This window comes from Osmerus eperlanus, chromosome 2, assembly GCF_963692335.1.
Source record: "Osmerus eperlanus chromosome 2, fOsmEpe2.1, whole genome shotgun sequence".
Classification (NCBI taxonomy): domain Eukaryota; kingdom Metazoa; phylum Chordata; class Actinopteri; order Osmeriformes; family Osmeridae; genus Osmerus; species Osmerus eperlanus.
Genome location: NC_085019.1, coordinates 1,309,800 through 1,328,060, shown reverse-complemented (window position 1 = coordinate 1,328,060; position 18,261 = coordinate 1,309,800). Strand labels below are relative to the sequence as shown.

Here is an 18,261-nt window from a genome sequence, read left to right as displayed (position 1 = left end):
TCCAATCAAGATTCCTGTCTCAGCTTGACATACACACCTTTGGGCTTTTGAAGCTGTTTGGAAAAAGAGGAGGAATGATAGGCAATAGACTGAAGACCATCCGGGAAGCCATTGATCAAGCAAGTACATTTATTCCAGAAAAAAAACATACGTATTGCAACACGATGCTGATTTAAAAAGTGTAATGTGATATTTTGCTTGCAAATGATGTAGAGTGTTTGTACTACAGTGGTGTTGGTGTGTAAAATTATATCTTTTTGAGATGTGGAGGGGGGGAAAGACCAATGAAAAGACTCTCTTTCCAGAACAATGACATTGAGTTTGCAAGGGAGTGCATCATCAAGGGACTCTGCATCTACCTCCATGAGGACCCAGCGCACCTAATGAGGGAGTATGTGGTAAGTCAAACTGATGTATTGTTGAGAGCAGAAATGGGATGCATTCAGTTTACCGTGAGAAGTTTATTATAATATTTTTTATTATAACCATCTTGTGTGAATATTAGAACTGAAACCAAAAATGTGACACCATTTCAGACCAATGTGCATATTCCAAATAAAACAAAGACTATTGTTTCCTCTCCAGACTGCAGACAGATCTGCCATCCAGGAGGGCATTGAGGAAACCACAGTGGGAATCTTTACCATCAGTGACTCGGGTGAAGTGGCAGACGTCGGGATTGTCCTTGAAAGTCAAGCAGTGTTGCAGGAGCTACCAAGTGTGGCATGTGCAACTGCCATGCTGTTTGGTCTTATGTACAACTTGAATCTGGACTACCCTGCTCAACTGAGGTACACCTTTGAGGTGATACAAAAAGTTATCATGGAGTTGGAAGGAAGCACGCTTTCCAAGAGGGCACAAGCTCTAAAAATCAAACTCTTTGAGACCGACGTTTGAATTCCTTTTTCTTCCGTTTTGTATGCTCTGTACATCACACTTTTTTTTCATTATTCAAGTTTGGTTTGTTTGAGCTACCTGAAGTGGCACATTTAAAACCAACAAGTCCATATTATTACTCAAGACAGTGACAACAACAAATTGATTAGCACTCACACGCGCACTCATAAACACAGACATAGTGCAGAGACATTATAACTACTGTACAAAGCATAAAAGACGTACCTGTTTCACATTAGAATTTCATAAAACTCCTCTTGCAGTCCAACACCTTTACTCTCTAACATCTAACATCCTAACAGCTCTACTGCTCTTTAATACTCCGAGATGACCTCTTTATCCTGCTGTGGTACCCCTCTGTGTTTGTTTATGGTTTCCTTATGTCACGGTGTGTTCATATTAAATAAGCCTTAAAATTGTACTTTGAAGTCTGGGTTTACTCACATGATGCAGCATTTAAATGTTCTATATAGTGCATTGAAAAAAACATTTATTTTGCGATTCCCCAAAGTTCAAAGGCACTGAACATCTCTTCAGTGTGTCCTGCTTATTTTGTAAACATTTAAGGAATTTTGTGTATTGTTTAACTGATATAATAGTGATGTTCATACCATACCAATAAATCCATCTGAAATGTGTAGGGATGTAGAACGACCTTGTTTGATTTTTTTTGTTGAGCTACCTGCAGTGGCACATTTAAAAATTCTATAGTGCATTGAAGAACCCATTTATTTTGCAGTTTGCAGTTCCGCAAAATAAAAAGTGCAAAGACACTTAAAATCTGTTCAGTGTGTCCTGGTGCTTATTTTGTAGACATTTAAGGAATATTGTGTTAATTGTTGAACTGATATGATATTGATGTTCATACCATACCACTAAATTCATACTTCAAGTAGAGATGTCAATTTAACAAATTCTGAATAAATATAGTACATTAAACATGAAAAATACATTGATTATGGCCCTAGCATAAAAAATACATAACCAGCTTAAATTTGTTGAACATGAAAACTTTGGGTTTAAATTGCGTAATACAATCGTTTTACCAATATATAATTAATAAGTATGGAATAAGTATATTCCAATGAAAGATTCATGTTGGCAAAACATGATTTTATTGTTAATTGAACATGAAATCTTTGGGTTTAAATTGTGTAATTAAACCATGTGTGTCTGATGTAAAATTGTTCAGTATATTCCAATGAAAGATTCATGTTGGCTAAACATGATTTTATTGCGTGCAACCAATGTACATACTTCATTTATGTAAATTCAACAGACTTTTTCTTTCAGTGTAGCCCCCACGGTGAACCGAAAACAGGCGAGCACCAGCTCTAGCCACAAACAGGGACTTTTTTTAAGTGCAGTTTTTGGCTTTAAAAGCCGGTGGATGTGACCAAGGTGGCATGTGAAGGTTAATCATTAGTCGTTACAACATTGTGTTAATATACAAGCATGTTTACTTTAAAACTTTTGAGCGTCTTATTCGCGCTGAGCTGCTGTGACCATGCTGCTTCTGAAGTCTGCAGGTGGACAAAGTTCCAGATGCGACAACTGAACGACCTGAGTATTCTGAAACTTTCTGATATGGTGGGTCAACTGTAAGAAATGTGTACTGCTATGATCTGTGTACTGGACAATTTATTTTGTTGTTCAGGCTAAAGTCTCTCTCTGTCTCTCTCTCTCCCTCTCTCGTGACTGAGTTTGTTGGTTCGCTGGCTTGCAACACAATCCCGAATGTTTTGTATAGGTGATTTGAGTTTTGTAATATGTTTATCAGGTTTACCAATTGTGTTCCCATATGTTTTTGTATCTTTTAGGCCAATGTCTCATCTTCGAGTGGTCATTTTCCTGTTGAGTGTCTAGGAAAGGAAAAAGTGGCGCGTTTGTTCCCAGAAAACCTGTACAATTCTATACGGGTAAGCTATAAGCCATACCGTTGGAATTATGCGCTCTGGAAACCATATTGATTCATACAAAATAGTAAATACCCTATGAATTTTTTTTACGACAAGGAGTTGTAATTTTTGTTTCTGTCATCATTTTCTCTCCTCTGTTTTAATGCCTATCTCTAGACAGAGGATGTGACCGTTGTCGCTCTGAAGACATTTGAGCACGTGGCTCAGATTTTCAGCAACAACCTAAACTCCGTTTCCTGGGACACTGATAAACTGAAGCTCTTCACTAACTACATATATCGTCAGATTAAGAAACTTAACGGATGTGTAAGTATAGAAGCAGAATTGGCTTTTGACATTTTTGACATGTTTTTTTTGTTATAAACTTAATTGCGTGAAACAAACTTCAAATGTTGCATTATGACATATGCTAAGGTCCAGAATGTCCTGACATGTCCATATAGGTCGGAAAGACAGGCGCCTCACCTGCTCCAGGAGAGGGTGTCTCCGAGGTCAGCGCATCACTCCAGACATTGTTTGACCAGCTGAGTGGCATCCTGAACGAGAAGGTGGGTCTTCAGTTATGAAACTCACATTTCAGTTCCCATTTCATCATAAAAAGGATGGCAGTCTCGTCATTGCATAGAAAGTAGGAATTTCCAGTCACTTGGTGTACCGCAGCGGCAGAGGCAAAACAGCGGCAGTGGCATCTGTGGTTCAAGAAAAAAAAAATCTATGCTTTCAGAAGAACAACGCATGCGCCTGGGAGACGGTGAGACGGGAAGTCCGTTACAACCTGCTGTCGTTCAAGAAGTTCATAGAGAGTCATGAGTGAAGCGACAACCTGGGCACGAACAGTCATCATTTGAGAAAAGCCGAAAATAACGTGGTCTTTTCCATTAATAGATCTATGTCTACTTATATATTTTTCTATGTATCTATTTATCTATTTGTCTATGTATCTATTTATCTATCTGTTTATTTATTTATTTATGGCAATCTTTTTCATTGATAAAAAAACATTCGTAATATAATATACTGTGGGGTGTTTTTTTGTTGTTTTTTTTCAACTTTATTTGCTATGACATGTCACATTTCTAACGAATCCAGTCCACCTCCTGTTTCTGTGTTGATGACAAAAAGCCTTTGATACAAATACACTGATATTCTCCCTCTCATTGCACTCTGTACCAAAACATGTTGCCTTCAAAATCCAGAAAGCTCTACACTATGATCAATAAATCATATAGGCTACAATAACGCTGCTGTTCTTCTCACATTAGCTAAAGAGCCAACAGGATCTCTCAGGATTGACTGATTCGATAGTGGCAAGTCATATTGTAGATGACAACCCACTTCTTAACTACAATCATGCCAATTTTATGCCAACATATTCGCTATGGATATGTGGCCCAGCCTCTCTCCCTCCAGTCATCACTGCACCACAGTGGCTCCAACGCGGGAATGGACGAAGATTTTTGGGCAGCCTATCTCTGAACATTAGACAGTTTCTGGAGGTTGTTGTCAGAACAGCTGTTTGCACTGGGGGCCTGGATGCCAGTGTCATGACGTGAATCATCATTCTGTTACTTTAATGTTTTTTTTAAATATTAGGTTTGGAATTATCCCCAATGATTGTGAACATGATAATTCCTACTGTGTGTAGGTTATATGTGTGTGGCTGCGTGTTACACACGTAACTTTAGTTCAAACCGTATCTAGGCTATATTATATAGACCACCATCTATATTAATAAAATGATTTAGAATATATCAAAAATTAACTTTGCCAAGCTTTATACTTCAGATTTGGAGAGACAACATTGTTACTTTCTCATCAATGAACTGTTTCTCCCGGGCTGTGTGCTGTGATTTACTTTTTTTTTGTGATTTAGAACGTTGTTTACCAAAGTATATATATTTATAAGACATTGTTTTACATCATGTTTTTAAAGAAATATTAATCGGTACTAATGTGTAGGCCTATAGACTTCTAAAAGAACAGGTCCACACGCACACAGTAGGAATTACCGTGCTGAAATCCACGAGTGTAAATCCCCAAAACACAATACATTTATTATAGCCAGCTCCACAGCTGTCAATAGATGGTCTATAAACTGTCACCCGATTCCTAATTAACATATTTAACATTCGGACCTTTGCCAGGCTTCACTCCAAACCTATAGGGAACTATAGTGACATACAAACAGCAGACAGTGATCAAGACATCCTACCCTGGGAGTCAGGTGGCTGAGCGGTTAGGGAATCGGTCTAGTAATCAGAAGGTTGCCGGTTCGATTCCCCGCCAGGCCAATGACGTTGTGTCCTTGGGCAAGGCACTTCACCCTACTTGCCTCGGGGGAATGTCCCTGTACTTACTGTAAGTCGCTCTGGATAAGAGCGTCTGCCAAAATGACTAAATGTAAAATGTAAATGTACCCTAGACTGGTATCCAATGTGAGGGGGGGTGGGGGCGGAAATCCTGCCTTGCGGTTTGATCTTGACCAAAGTTTCCAAAATCCATTCCATTTTACTAAGCCCCCTTTCACTTTGCATACATCCATAAATGAATACTATTTAAACCGCAACAATGGTAGTACCCAGACACAATCGAGTTTGACCCAACTGAGCACCAACACTCCGCAACCAGGTGAGTCAATATACAAATATACTAGAGGTTGTTTGGGTTTAGCAAATGAATCATCCAAAGACGCTGCCTATTAAAGCTAACAATGGTGATCTGTTCTGCAGTTTATCAACTCTGTAGCCTACCTGAACCATGGCAATCCAGAGTGTGGCGTGCATCAGCATCACCATTCTCCTGCTGTGCCTCGTGAAAGTCATGTCAATGCCCACGTGTCACCTGCAGAGGAACCTGTTGAAGAAGACACATCACCTGCTCAGGGACATGGTAAGTTATCCCCTACTTACATTTACATGTCCCTATGGTGGAGATTATCGCTTTACAGCAGCTAAATAACGATTGAAAATAATTTGCATACGGTTTTATGTTTATTTTCCAGGGGGGTAACTTTCCCGCGCAATGTCAGCAGGATAATGTGATACTCGCATTTCCAGCCTCCGCCTTCAACACCTCTGGTGCGCAGCAGGTAAGCGCACAAATCACTCCTTATAGCCTTAAAATTAAGAAGGACAAATGCAGTTTCGCACTGAACATTTTAAATGTTAAATACTAAAACGCTAAAAACCGGCCAATAATCTTACCTGTGTGCTTATAGCGGAGGGAGACCACGAAGGCAATTCACCAGACTCTGGAGAGAATCGGCTCCCTTTTCGCAGATGAAGACCTGCCGAGCGCCTGGGACCAGAAGAAGCTGGAGGACTTTCTGGAACTTGTTTACCGTCTAACCGAAGAAAGCCGCTGTGTGAGTTAGGCCTATAGCAAGTTTAAAGAGTAACACAACGACCACGAGATATAGAGGTCCATTCTTTAACTCATTCAGAGTTATTTGCAGTCATTCTGGTAGAAATAAAATTGAAAAGTTTAGAGTTATTTTGATTGACTGAAGATGGGAGACATTTTTGTTCAACTCAAACTTTATTGTTTTTTGTCTATTCAGGTGAGCAGCAGCGTGGATGGGGATGATGGGTCAGAGACCCTGAAAGCATTTTTTGACAGACTGACGGGGATTGTAATAGACAAGGTAAGTCGGTTTGTGTTTAAAATACAGCATTACAACCATGGCGTGTCTGTCTGTCAAATGTTGAGCTGCTCCTATAAGCGATGGAAAAATGGATCTTGCGATTAATAAATATGCGCGTGTTTCTCTCCCTCTCCCATACAGAGCTCCAGTTTCTGTGTCTGGGAGGTGGTTCGAAGGGAGCTGCTCTCCACTCTGCAGTTCATCTTGAAAAACCACTCCGACTGCCTCTTCTAGCCTATGAGAACCTAAAGTTACAGTCTGCGGGAAGCAACGTGTTTCAATGTGTCAGCATTTGTGTTGTGTGATACAAACATCTCCATGTACAATGTTATCATGTTGAAAAAGGTCAGATTGTTAGTGTTGCGGTCTCCTCTCCCTGTTTAGTTACAAATTTTATATTTATGATTTTTTAAATATTTATTTATGGTCATACTTTTTCAGTTTTGTTAGCATTTCAATGTAAAATAAATATTTCTTAAATGAATTTCAGTCGTCTTCCTGCAGTTGTCCCATACTAAAATCTGAAAGAAAGGCATGTTAAACCTTTATTTAAAAACGATTATTATTCTTTTTTTAATGGATCTGGTCTACAAACTGGATTCTGGACTATGTGATCCGTTTCTGGTGTCTTATAAAAAAACATGCGTGGAGTGACAAAAATGACGAATTACGTAAATACAGCCCGTTCGCAGGACAACCAGAGGATAAGCAGGAGAATCCACGAGACTCCACTGACATCGGGATTCCAACTCACGCATGTAGATGTGGGGCTTCCTCTCGTCTTTTCGTTTTCATTTTCACATTCGGTTTCCTTCTCTGACGTCAGCGCATTCCACGGCTCGAGCCAGCTGCTGCAGTTAAGCTGTAAGGCCAACCCTTGAGGAGCAGCGCTGTTCGACCAATTGGAGGATTGCAAAAGGCATTCTGGTCCAACCTTGTTCTCAGTGTCGGTGTCCTAGGACATTTGTTGTCCAAGCACATTTGGTACCCTAGGTTTACCTTACCTTGTCTCGTTGCTGAGGTTTGATCCTGATCCAGCTTAGAGAGGAACTTTTCCTCAGGGTTCAAACAGCTGCCAGACAGGTAAACAAGACCCATCACCAAGACACAACATTACAAGACATCGTGCATGACTCAGCCGTGACTCAACTGAAACTATTGATACGTGTTAGTTGAGACAATTCAGAGCTATATAATGTGTCACGTAACGTTTGACTCACATTTGTTAATGTGATTTATTACGTTGGCTTCAAACGTGATTTGCGAGGACAGACATCCCTTTTGTGAATCTTTTTTTTTTACTGCTGAGGACGACCACTGAGTCTGTGGATCAGAAAGACTGCTCTCCCGGGAGCTGCTAGCTTGACGTTTAATTCATTCAGCTCACAATTTCAAGGTTAGGAGCAGCGGTTCTACTCTGAGCCCCTCCTGGATGACCGAGCTTCTCACCCTATCTCTAAGGGAGAGCCCGGACACCCTGCGGAGAAAACTCATTTCGGCCGCTTGTATTCGGGATCTCGTTCTTTCGGTCACTACCCACAGTTCGTGACCATAGGTGAGGGTAGGAACGTAGATCGACTGGTAAATAGAGAGCTTCGCCTTTCGACTCAGCTCTTTCTTCACCACGACAGACCGATGCAGAACCCGCATCACTGCGGACGCCGCACCGATCCGCCTGTCGATCTCGCGCTCCATCCTTCCCTCACTCGCGAACAAGACCCCGAGATCTCCTCCGCTTGGGTCAAGATCTCCTCCCCGACACGGAGATTGCACTCCACCATTTTCAACCAAAATGACATACAAATACGCATGTAGAAGGTACAAGAAAAGGGCATATTCTAACAGTATGCACACACATCCCAGGTACTGTATCCTCAGCCCATGGACCACACACTGTACCCAGAAACATGATTGGATCTTGTTATTCTACTGTCTGTGTCTACAAGAGCAGGGTGACTGTTTTTACATTTACAGGTAAACAGACAGCAGTGAGACGACAGTATCATAACATCGCTTAGGTTATATATAGTGTGGCAATACGTAGGTCTTTAGAGCAAACTATTTGCATGAATGCCCCTGTAACCAAATTGAATTGGTTGAACTCACGCAGGATACATTTCGGCCAACCATCACCAACAAATGTTTGGTGGCATAGCTGGCTAAGTAGTGTTTCTGAAAGGTGGTTATGGTGTGCATGAAGGGGGAGGAAGCGATACTGCCAAGGGTTGCTAGGCTCATGCATGTTGCTAAACTTTAGCTTGACAGTATCGAGACAGACGCTTTCAAGAGCCTTTAATTAACATGACACATTATCACTCACTCAGACTAGTCTCAGCTAAACTTTTGTTATTTGATTGTCTGCATCTTTGAGAACAGGATCAATGTTTCCTTTTTTGCAGCCAAACAAAACCACCTCACCCCACAAACACTCTAGAAGCCATTTACCTCTTGCCAAGTGAGTAAATAAGAAAATATGAATCGAGGCCTCCGGGCTTTCTGTTGCACTCTCCCAGACAAGACAGGACAGAGTGGCACCAGATAGTGCAGGTGGTGGCAAACTGAAGGAAAAACTGATGCGAGAGAGATCAAAGAGAGAGAGGGAAAGAGAGAGAGGGGAAGAGAAAGCAAGAGGGAGAGAGAAAGAGAGAGACAAAGAGGAAGGAGGAGTGGAATTCAACACTGAGAAAATGATTTGCCCCAGCTTGATGGCAGACAGCTGGTGAGCCATGTTAATCCCCTGGCACTGGGGGGAACTCACCACAAGGCACAACCGTAGTGACACAGAAACGTAACTTCGTATTACTGGTAAAACAAATGATAAACTTAGTAGGAACAGTGGTAACTCATGCTTAACTTGGGAAGCACTAAGACTTAACACATCACTATAGTGGAATCACAAGGGGAACGTGTTACAGGTTGGGCAGCTGTACAGGTGGGTAGAGCGGCTGATACTGAAAGGACTCCTTACTCCTCCTCCCCTCTCCTCTCCTCCTTTTTCTCCTCTGGAAATGTTGCTCTAAGGGTCACATGTTGACAGTGAGATCCCACTCTTCCTCCTCTTCCTCCGGGTTCAATTGGCTCCAAGGCATGTTGTTAACCTGATAAATACATATATTGCTATTTCTTTAAGATGGATTATTTCATACACACGCACACAAGTGAGGGGAGAAAGGAGAGAGGGGCAGAGGCATGGAGAGAGGGGAAGAGGCATGGAGAGAGGGGAAGAGGCATGGAGAGAGGGGCAGAGGCATGGAGAGAGGGGAAGAGGCATGGAGAGAGAGGCAGAGGCATGGAGAGAGAGGCAGAGGCATGGAGAGAGGGGCAGAGGCATGGAGAGAGGGGCAGAGGCATGGAGAGGGGCAGAGGCATGGAGAGAGAGGCAGAGGCATGGAGAGAGAGGCAGAGGCATGGAGAGAGAGGCAGAGGCATGGAGAGAGAGGCAGAGGCATGGAGAGAGGGGCAGAGGCATGGAGAGAGAGGCAGAGGCATGGAGAGAGAGGCAGAGGCATGGAGAGAGAGGCAGAGGCATGGAGAGAGAGGCAGAGGCATGGAGAGAGGGGCAGAGGCATGGAGAGAGAGGCAGAGGCATGGAGAGAGAGGCAGAGGCATGGAGAGAGAGGCAGAGGCATGGAGAGAGGGGCAGAGGCATGGAGAGAGAGGCAGAGGCATGGAGAGAGGGGCAGAGGCATGGAGAGAGAGGCAGAGGCATGGAGAGAGGGGAAGAGGCATGGAGAGAGAGGCAGAGGCATGGAGAGAGAGGCAGAGGCATGGAGAGAGGGGCAGAGGCATGGAGAGAGGGGCAGAGGCATGGAGAGAGGCAGAGGCATGGAGAGAGAGGCAGAGGCATGGAGAGAGGGGCAGAGGCATGGAGAGAGGGGCAGAGGCATGGAGAGAGGGGCAGAGGCATGGAGAGAGAGGCAGAGGCATGGAGAGAGAGGCAGAGGCATGGAGAGAGAGGCAGAGGCATGGAGAGAGAGGCAGAGGCATGGAGAGAGGGGCAGAGGCATGGAGAGAGGGGAAGAGGCATGGAGAGAGGGGCAGAGGCATGGAGAGAGGGGCAGAGGCATGGAGAGAGGGGCAGAGGCATGGAGAGAGGGGCAGAGGCATGGAGAGAGGGGCAGAGGCATGGAGAGAGAGGCAGAGGCATGGAGAGAGAGGCAGAGGCATGGAGAGAGAGGCAGAGGCATGGAGAGAGAGGCAGAGGCATGGAGAGAGAGGCAGAGGCATGGAGAGAGGGGCAGAGGCATGGAGAGAGAGGCAGAGGCATGGAGAGAGAGGCAGAGGCATGGAGAGAGGGGCAGAGGCATGGAGAGAGAGGCAGAGGCATGGAGAGAGGGGCAGAGGCATGGAGAGAGAGGCAGAGGCATGGAGAGAGAGGCAGAGGCATGGAGAGAGGGGCAGAGGCATGGAGAGAGGGGCAGAGGCATGGAGAGAGAGGCAGAGGCATGGAGAGAGGGGCAGAGGCATGGAGAGACAGAAGAATGGGAGGAGATGGAGAGGAGGGAAACTCAGAGAGACAGAGGGAGAGCAGGTGTCTGGATGGGTCGATCCAGGGTGTTGATCCAGAGAGGGAGGGAGGGGCAGGTGTTACCTGGATGAGTCCCTCCAGGTGTTCCTCTGGTAGAACCTCGTCTCTGTCCACCCTCACCTCAACCACCACTTTCCCGTTACCTGGGTAACCGAGTAGACAGGGGTCGAATGGCGGTCAAATAGACCAACTATTGTTGAGTTCCTCTTCTCTTATCTGTTGCCGTAACAACAAAGGCTTAACAGTCAAGACACTGTTGTAGAATTAGTTTCAAAAGGATTATCAAAAATAGAGGTTGAAGACGGGAATATCTGTCAAAGTCAAGGCAGCTTGATGTTTTATTCAGCAATGCGGCAGCAGTACACATAAGACAAAAAAGGCAATCAAATATCTTGGACATCCCCCTATATAGTCTAATTGAGGAAAATCCCCCGCCCTGCATGCTGCGATTTCACAACCTTCTAGAAGGTTCTTCCCATATTTTGGCTAAGGCCATCCTGTCCTAGATAACCCCAAAATGCATGCGCACTCACTATCCCTAATGTCCCCTCAAAACCTCCCCTCTGTTCATTTTTTTCCCCTGAGACCCAAGTTCACTCCATACTTCCTGATTAACCCACGTCCTCCTTAAGGAGACCCTCATCCTTCTCTCACCACATGGCCAGGTCAGCTTGACCTGTCACTCTCGCTTCCTATTCCCTCCTTAAGGGGGTTCATCGATCCCAGATTTTTCAGCTACTCCTCCATTCCCCCTTCAAACCTAACCCTTCCCAGCTGCTAACCCTCGGAAGCTTCCATGTTTCTCTGTCCCTGAACCGATGTTATTCACTCTTAGCCTGAAGTGTTTTACGGTACAAGCTTAACCCTTGTGTTATCTTCGGGTCATTCTGACCCATCAGACATTGTGACCCACCGTCGTATTAAGACAACTTTACCGCATACAAAAACAAAGTGAGGAATTTTCTTTTAACCGTCGGGCTGTCTCAGACCCCCCACATTGCGAAAGTTAAAAGAAAATGCTATTTATTTGTTTTTGTATTGGGTAAACACAACCATGGTTCGTTGTGAACCTTTGGGTCATGTGACCCGAAGGCAGCACAAGGCTTAAGATTTAGTCATTTAGCAGCAGATTTAGATTTAGTCATTTAGCAGACGCTCTTATCCAGAGCGACTTACACTAAGTACAGGGACATTCCCCCGAGGCAAGTAGGGTGAAGTGTCTTGCCAACTGACACATGCCAACTGACACAGCGTCAGTTGGCATGACCGGGAATCGAACTGGCAACCTTCGGATTACTAGCCCGATTCCCTCACCGCTCAGCCACCTGACACCTTGAGCGAGGACGTGTAAGCGCGTGTGTGGACTCACCCAGCGTCAGCAGGAGCACCTTCTCAAAGGCCTGGACGACAGCCTTGTCTCTGGCCCACCTCTGTAGCTTCCCTCTCTTCAGGAGGGCCACCTCTGGGCCTGGGGAACACACACACACACAATACTGAACAGCTGTGTGTTTCCCCCCAGGCACAGAGCGATTCCTTCACACACACGATAATGAACATGTGTGTGTGTGAGTGTACTTGTGTGTCTGTGTGTGTGTGTGTGTGTGTGAGAATGTACTGACTGGAGACGAGGAAGGTCTCCTCAGCGATGCCCACCCCCCAGCAGCTCAGCTGGTGTTTGGGGAAGGAGAGCTCCACCATGCAGCCGTAGCGGAGACTCCTCTCCTGGGGAGACGCCTCTGGGCCTGGGGCTGGGGCAGGGCCTGGGGCTGGGGCTGGGGCACCCAGCTGATCTACATCACTGGACAGGTCCTTCACCTGGACACACACATCGTTGGAATAGGTGTTATTTATGACTTAGAGCAGGGGTCCCCAAACCTTTATCTGCGAGGGCCAGATAATTTTCCTTTCTTTAGTGTGGGGCCGGTCGGTCTGTATCAGAAAATTAAATGTGCCGGAGTGACTACCAGTATTATTGTGGAGATGTTATTATGATTTTAAATGCATTTATTATGTTAGATTAGTTTATTATTTTGTTATGCACCATACATATCAATTGGTATATAGCCTATTAAAAGAGCATTATTACTATCGTAAGGACCTTTTTTCATATTCATTGCTATTGAAATCAAAACATTTACTTAGGTATGCAAAAATAATCAGTGTGAACGTTTTTTTATTTATTTATAAAAATAAAATAAAAATTTCTCTGGCATTGTTCAGAGGGCCGGTCCAAATGCGTGAGCGGGCCGTATTCAGCCCGCGGACCATAGTTTGGGTATCCCTGACTTAGAGGATAGTGCATGTTATGAATATGTCCCGTGCGTGCGTGTGTGCGTACCGTGATGATTCGTGTGCACCAGCCGTTGAAGCCCAGGTAGTGGTTGGCCAGGTCCTGACACCGGCTGTGGCTCAGGGGCCTATGGGACGAGGGGTCAGACAGGAAGGAGGGCAGCTTCTTGGTGCTCACCCTGACCTGCAGGACGCACACGCCTCAGTCACGGGACAAGCACTGCTGTACACTGCCCCCTACTGGCAGGAACAGTCATTGTGTTCCTCCACTTGCTGTACGAAGCATCCAAGTTGTGACTTCTTGGATTCCTGAATCTCAGCAATGGATCTTGTTGATGACTCCATACAGAATAAACATGATATCTTATAGATACCAAGCTAGCACAGAGGCACAACATTTATGTAATTATGTTGCAGATAAAACCAAGGAAGTAGATACAAAAGTCCCCCCAAAAATGTGCACTTCCTCCATTTTTTTGTTTTTTGGTGACTTATGGGCCTCAAAACTGCCAGACTGACTTGTTTTGACCTCATGTCTGGAGTGAGGGGTACAAGTCAGCGTTGCTTGCCCAGGGTCTATGTGTCATACTGTGGTGTGTGCTTCCACCTACTGGTGAAGATGTAGAATAGTTTTTAGATTAGACGGGAGGAAGGAGATTAATTTAAGGAGAGCTGTTTCTGTGTGTGTGTGCGCCTGTGTGTGCCTGTGTGTGTGCCTGTGTGTGTGCCTGTGTGTGTGTCCCCGTGTGTGTGTGTGTGCCCGTGTGTGTGTGTGCCCGTGTGTGTGTGTGTGCCCGTGTGTGTGTGCCCGTGTGTGTGTGCCCGTGTGTGTGTGCGCACTTACTCTCAGTGGCGTGGTCTGGAACAGGCCTCTTCCTTCCATGGCTCTCTGGGCCTGCGAGGCCTGAGCAGCAGAGAAGTACTTGATCAGCGCGTAGAACCCTGGTTCCGCTACGGCTGCGTTTGGACACACCTTGAGCAGGTACAGAGGTCCAAACGCAGAGAACGCCTTCCAAACAGACTCCTGAAACACAACTAGGTGTTCTAATAACCAATTCAAACTGTGACCGTTTTTTTTTCTTCTTAACTAGCTATGATCACAGAAAAACAGACCTTGGTTGACTTGACTGTCTTGTTTAAAAAGTAAAAACACCAACAATAATAATATTGGTAGCAGTAGTTTTTATCAATTAATTTATTTATACTTATAATTATTGTATATATTAATAATCAGTTTGCAAGGGTTGACAACACTGCCTGTCATTTGGCTGTAATATATGCGATGGAAAAGAAATTCGAAAATTAGCATCTGTTTAGTGACAGTAGGCCTATGCCGAACAAACGTAAATGATTGAACAGCGGGCAGCTCTAGTTTATTTTTTATGTGTCACAGTGGCATACAGACTGGAGCTAGGCTACTGCCGCTTCACAAAAAGAGTGTCCTGGGTTCAAACGTTGACCTCGGCTACCCGTAGACCTACTTTCCATGTAGCCTATTTGTATGTCGCTTTGGGTCAGTGTGTTAAATGAAACAATGTATACAAATGTAAAACGGCTTCCGTCTGACATTTACTTACGTAAATAAAGGCCTCAGTAAACGTAGGCTGGATGCCCCAAACAAAAATGGTTTTGTTGTTTTCGTAGGGTACCTTGAACTCGATAATTTCCACTTCGATGTTCATGTTTGGAAACGCGTGTGCTGTTATCTCTCACTTCTATTCATTGTCGTGTGACATTCGGTGTCGGTCTGTAAAATGTTGCAGACGCCGTGATTTGTTAAAACGACAGAGAAGAAAATGTAATTTCCATTTTGTTCGAGTCCTGGTGAAGTATGTAGCTACTTAACTTCCGCATGTGCACGAGATGCGAGTGTATGATTTTGCCGCGCTCAGAAAGATGGGCGGAGTTACTACCAGCTCGAGCCAATGACAATTATAGGTGACCGTGACCCGATAAAATTTACATTTCTACATTATATACAGTATATACTGAAAATATAAACAACTGATAAACACAGATACTATTTATGTTGATATATCAATAAAGGAAATAGACGGTTGATGTTTTGCAACAAGGTTTTATTGTGATTAAGGTAAGGTGACCCAGGACCAGGACCAATCAGAGTTTAGAAGTTGGCCTCCAGGGAAGTTTTATACTTTGCCATGTACAGATAAGTCTCCACCTACGGGAGAAACATACACTCTCAAAAACTTTGGTTATAACTTGACACAACCGTACACACACACACACACACACACACACACGCACACACACACGCACAGCCTGCATGTCCCACACTCAATCCTCCATATCTCATTCACACACAAACACACACGGACATATGAACACAGACTTACACAGCAGCACACACACACGCACACACACCCTCACACACACCCTCACACACACACACACACACACACACACACACACACACACACACACACACACACACACACACACACACACACACACACACACACACACACACACACACAGGGCCAGCAGACTTACACAGCAGCACACACACACACACACACACACACACACACACACACACACACAGGGCCAGCAGACTTACACAGCAGCACACACACACACACACACACACACCCTCACACACACACACAGGGCCAGCAGAGTTCCCTACCTTGTGCATGTCCTTCTTGAAACAGGCCAGCAGCTCGTAGCTCCTGCGGATGTTGTCGTCGCCCCCGAGGTTCTGGTAGTAGTTCTCGTAGGGGGGCAGCTGCTGGGCCTCGTTGTCCTCCAGGCTGGGGATCCCGTCTTGGGTGCCCTGGAGGTGTGTGTGTGTTTAAATGTGTGTGTGTGGAGTGTGTGTGTTGGGTGTGTGTTGGGGGGGGGGGGCAGTAAAAGGTAATCTCAGAATGAGTTTGTCTGGATTGAGAGAGTTAGCTTGGATTTTCTTCAATAAAAGATTATGAAGGTTTGTGTGTGTGTGTGCATGTGTGTGTGTACCCTGAGGATGGTGTCGATGCCTATCTTCAGGTCGGTGAGTTTCAGAGGGATCTCACTGAAGCGACTGAGGGTCAGGGAGCTGCTGAGAGCCTGGCTGGGGTACTCCCACGACTCCACCAGACGGAACGAGATGTGGAGCAGCTTCTGCACCTACACACACACACACACACACACACACACATTTTAGTATATCAGAATCAGGGGATATATCAGAATCAGGGGAATATAGTATATCAGAATCAGGGGAATCAAAATGAACTGACCGAGCTAATCTGCACCTCCTGCTTGTTGACAGGGCTGACGTTACAGATGTCTTGTAGGAAGAGACGTTGTCTTTGCTCCTCCGAAAATGCTCTGCCCTTTGGGTAAAGTACATCCAGAAAGAAACTAGGAGTTAGTTTGACACAGAGAGGCAGAAAGATAAATAGATTGAAGGGATTCAAGATAGAGGGGTAGCAGTACAAAGACAGAAATGGAGAGATTTAGAAGATATTTAGATTTCGAAAATTAAGGATCAACGAATGGACCGATTCACTGGACCGTCAGAACAAATGAAACGCTTTTAACACGGAGGACGGGTTGTCTTACAAAGTCGTTGAACATCTTCTCCGCCAGCAGGTGCAGGTACTGAGCACGGTCGACGGCGATGCTGAAGAGACGCTGGTTCTCTGAGCCGGATGCAGGCCTGACCAGGTCACTGACCAGCAGAAGGGTCACCAGGAGAAAGACTGAGGGAGAGAGAGAGAGATTCAAGGAGTTGTGGAAATACATAGGAAACAGGACAAGAGAGAAGAGAAGGAAAGATGGGAGACGAGAGAGGAAAGAAGAGGAGGTTATCAGAAGCAGCTCCAACGAGGCCCACGGTGCTTCAGGTAGGAGAAGCTCACCCTGCCCCATTCTGTCCTCGTCGTATCTGAGGCTGACGTCTTCAGTAGAGAACTCTGAGTTTGTCGTTGGTCTCTGAGAGATACAGGAAGGTGTGTGTTGTTGACTTCGGTTTAGCAGCTTGGCTTTATAGAGCGGCAACTTATGTTTCAATGCATTGGTAAGAGAAATGTGAGGGTTATTCTATCTTAGATAAAAAGATTAATTTGGCATGTTTGTGTATGAGTTTGTGGATTGCACGTCAAATCAGTCATGAATGTTTTAAAGCATTCAGGGAGACTTTTCCTCTCTCCCAAAATAACTTCTCTTGTGTGTGTGTGTGTGTGTGTGTGTGTGTGTGTGTGTGTGTGTGTGTGTGTGTGTATGCATATTGGTTCCACACAGGTCGTGTCCTGTATCTAATAAAGGTTATCTCATCCCTACCTGGCAGGTGTGTGTTTGCGTGGGTGTGTGTGTCTGTGTGATCCATAGTCATACTGTCTGAAATGGTCACATTGTGTTCCATATTCATCATGACCTGACCATGATCCAGATAGCCACTGGAGGTCTACATGTCATTGCATTTTGGTCCATATATTCAAACTGTGTGAAATATCGTCACATTTTGGTCCATATATTCAAACTGTGTGAAATGTCATTTCATCAAATCTCTGGCACAACAGTAACCCGATCAGTGCGGGTTGAGAGTTGTGTTCTGAGCCGTCTGCGTTCTGCTGCCAATGTGCAGCCAGGCACCAGTCTGTCTCAGGGAGGGTTCAGAGAGTACTGGCCTTTCCACTCGATCCTCATTACAGGATTATAGTGTGAGTTTCTCCTACATCAATGTTGTTTTAAACGATAATATTGAATAATCTGGCAGAGATTTAAATGCCAGATTGTAAGGATGGGGATTGTGTGAATATTTAGGTCTTTAGTTTAGTTACGTCCCAACAGATGAACTAACCTGACTCGCCACGTGATTTATTACACATATCCATCTGGAAAGTCGTCTTTGGAAACTGTTTGGAAAAAGGGCAAAAGGCTTAAAAAAAACAAACATGGCAGGTGATTGGATGACTCGTGTCAATCATCGTCTATCACAGGTTAACCACGTCAGTAGCTGTCAGTAGCTCCTCAGAGGG

The 18,261-nt window shown here is 44.8% G+C and overlaps 4 protein-coding genes across 5 annotated transcripts; 2 read left to right on the top strand and 2 right to left on the bottom strand.

Moving 5' to 3' along the window:
- The first annotated feature begins 2,352 nt into the window (after positions 1-2,352).
- LOC134034089 (interferon a3-like) lies at positions 2,353-3,630 on the top strand. Its single transcript, XM_062478442.1, has 5 exons — positions 2,353-2,488; positions 2,737-2,816; positions 2,973-3,122; positions 3,260-3,364; positions 3,541-3,630. The coding sequence occupies exons 1-5, from the start codon at positions 2,353-2,355 to the stop codon at positions 3,628-3,630; spliced, it is 561 nt and encodes a 186-aa protein (XP_062334426.1).
- Positions 3,631-5,573: 1,943 nt separating this feature from the next.
- On the top strand, positions 5,574-6,836 carry LOC134034080 (interferon alpha-7-like). Its single transcript, XM_062478431.1, has 5 exons — positions 5,574-5,705; positions 5,818-5,904; positions 6,034-6,180; positions 6,376-6,459; positions 6,601-6,836. The coding sequence occupies exons 1-5, from the start codon at positions 5,574-5,576 to the stop codon at positions 6,691-6,693; spliced, it is 543 nt and encodes a 180-aa protein (XP_062334415.1). The 3' UTR covers positions 6,694-6,836.
- Positions 6,837-8,734: 1,898 nt separating this feature from the next.
- Positions 8,735-15,125, bottom strand: rdm1 (RAD52 motif containing 1). 2 transcript variants are annotated; one of them, XM_062482682.1, is made up of 8 exons: positions 15,077-15,109; positions 14,854-15,034; positions 14,121-14,300; positions 13,326-13,460; positions 12,607-12,802; positions 12,357-12,455; positions 11,051-11,130; positions 8,735-9,557 (listed from the first exon to the last, which is right to left on the bottom strand). In XM_062482682.1, exons 2-8 carry the CDS (start codon positions 14,956-14,958, stop codon positions 9,483-9,485), a joined length of 870 nt encoding a protein of 289 aa, XP_062338666.1. In that variant the 5' UTR covers positions 14,959-15,034; positions 15,077-15,109; the 3' UTR covers positions 8,735-9,482. The 2 variants fall into 2 exon arrangements, with proteins under 2 accessions (XP_062338666.1, XP_062338658.1); XM_062482674.1 differs by having other exon boundaries at positions 14,854-15,125.
- Positions 15,126-15,333: 208 nt separating this feature from the next.
- LOC134040821 (somatotropin-like) lies at positions 15,334-17,276 on the bottom strand. The gene is made up of 6 exons (XM_062486940.1): positions 17,143-17,276; positions 16,844-16,983; positions 16,519-16,614; positions 16,256-16,405; positions 15,927-16,073; positions 15,334-15,458 (listed from the first exon to the last, which is right to left on the bottom strand). Exons 1-6 carry the CDS (start codon positions 17,150-17,152, stop codon positions 15,402-15,404), a joined length of 600 nt encoding a protein of 199 aa, XP_062342924.1. The 5' UTR covers positions 17,153-17,276; the 3' UTR covers positions 15,334-15,401.
- Positions 17,277-18,261: the final 985 nt, after the last annotated feature.

Bases quoted from the DNA above. Each gene is read 5' to 3' on its own strand.
- LOC134034080 (XM_062478431.1), top strand. From the start codon at position 5,574: ATGGCAATCCAGAGTGTGGCGTGCATCAGCATCACCATTCTCCTGCTG. The intron at 5,706-5,817 runs GTAAGTTATCCC...TTTATTTTCCAG, and splicing joins ATCACCTGCTCAGGGACATG to GGGGGTAACTTTCCCGCGCA. The intron at 6,460-6,600 runs GTAAGTCGGTTT...TCTCCCATACAG, and splicing joins CGGGGATTGTAATAGACAAG to AGCTCCAGTTTCTGTGTCTG.
- LOC134040821 (XM_062486940.1), bottom strand. The intron at 16,615-16,843 runs GTAAGACAACCC...CTTTACCCAAAG, and splicing joins AGAAGATGTTCAACGACTTT to GGCAGAGCATTTTCGGAGGA. The intron at 16,406-16,518 runs GTCAGTTCATTT...GTGTGTGTGTAG, and splicing joins AGGAGGTGCAGATTAGCTCG to GTGCAGAAGCTGCTCCACAT.
- LOC134034089 (XM_062478442.1), top strand. From the start codon at position 2,353: ATGTTTACTTTAAAACTTTTGAGCGTCTTATTCGCGCTGAGCTGCTGT. The intron at 2,489-2,736 runs TGGGTCAACTGT...TCTCATCTTCGA, and splicing joins TCTGAAACTTTCTGATATGG to GTGGTCATTTTCCTGTTGAG. The intron at 2,817-2,972 runs GTAAGCTATAAG...GCCTATCTCTAG, and splicing joins ACCTGTACAATTCTATACGG to ACAGAGGATGTGACCGTTGT.
- rdm1 (XM_062482674.1), bottom strand. From the start codon at position 14,958: ATGAACATCGAAGTGGAAATTATCGAGTTCAAGGTACCCTACGAAAAC. The intron at 12,803-13,325 runs GTACGCACACAC...GTGTGTGTCCAG, and splicing joins GGTGCACACGAATCATCACG to GTGAAGGACCTGTCCAGTGA. The intron at 12,456-12,606 runs GTCAGTACATTC...TGTGTTCCCCAG, and splicing joins GGAGACCTTCCTCGTCTCCA to GCCCAGAGGTGGCCCTCCTG.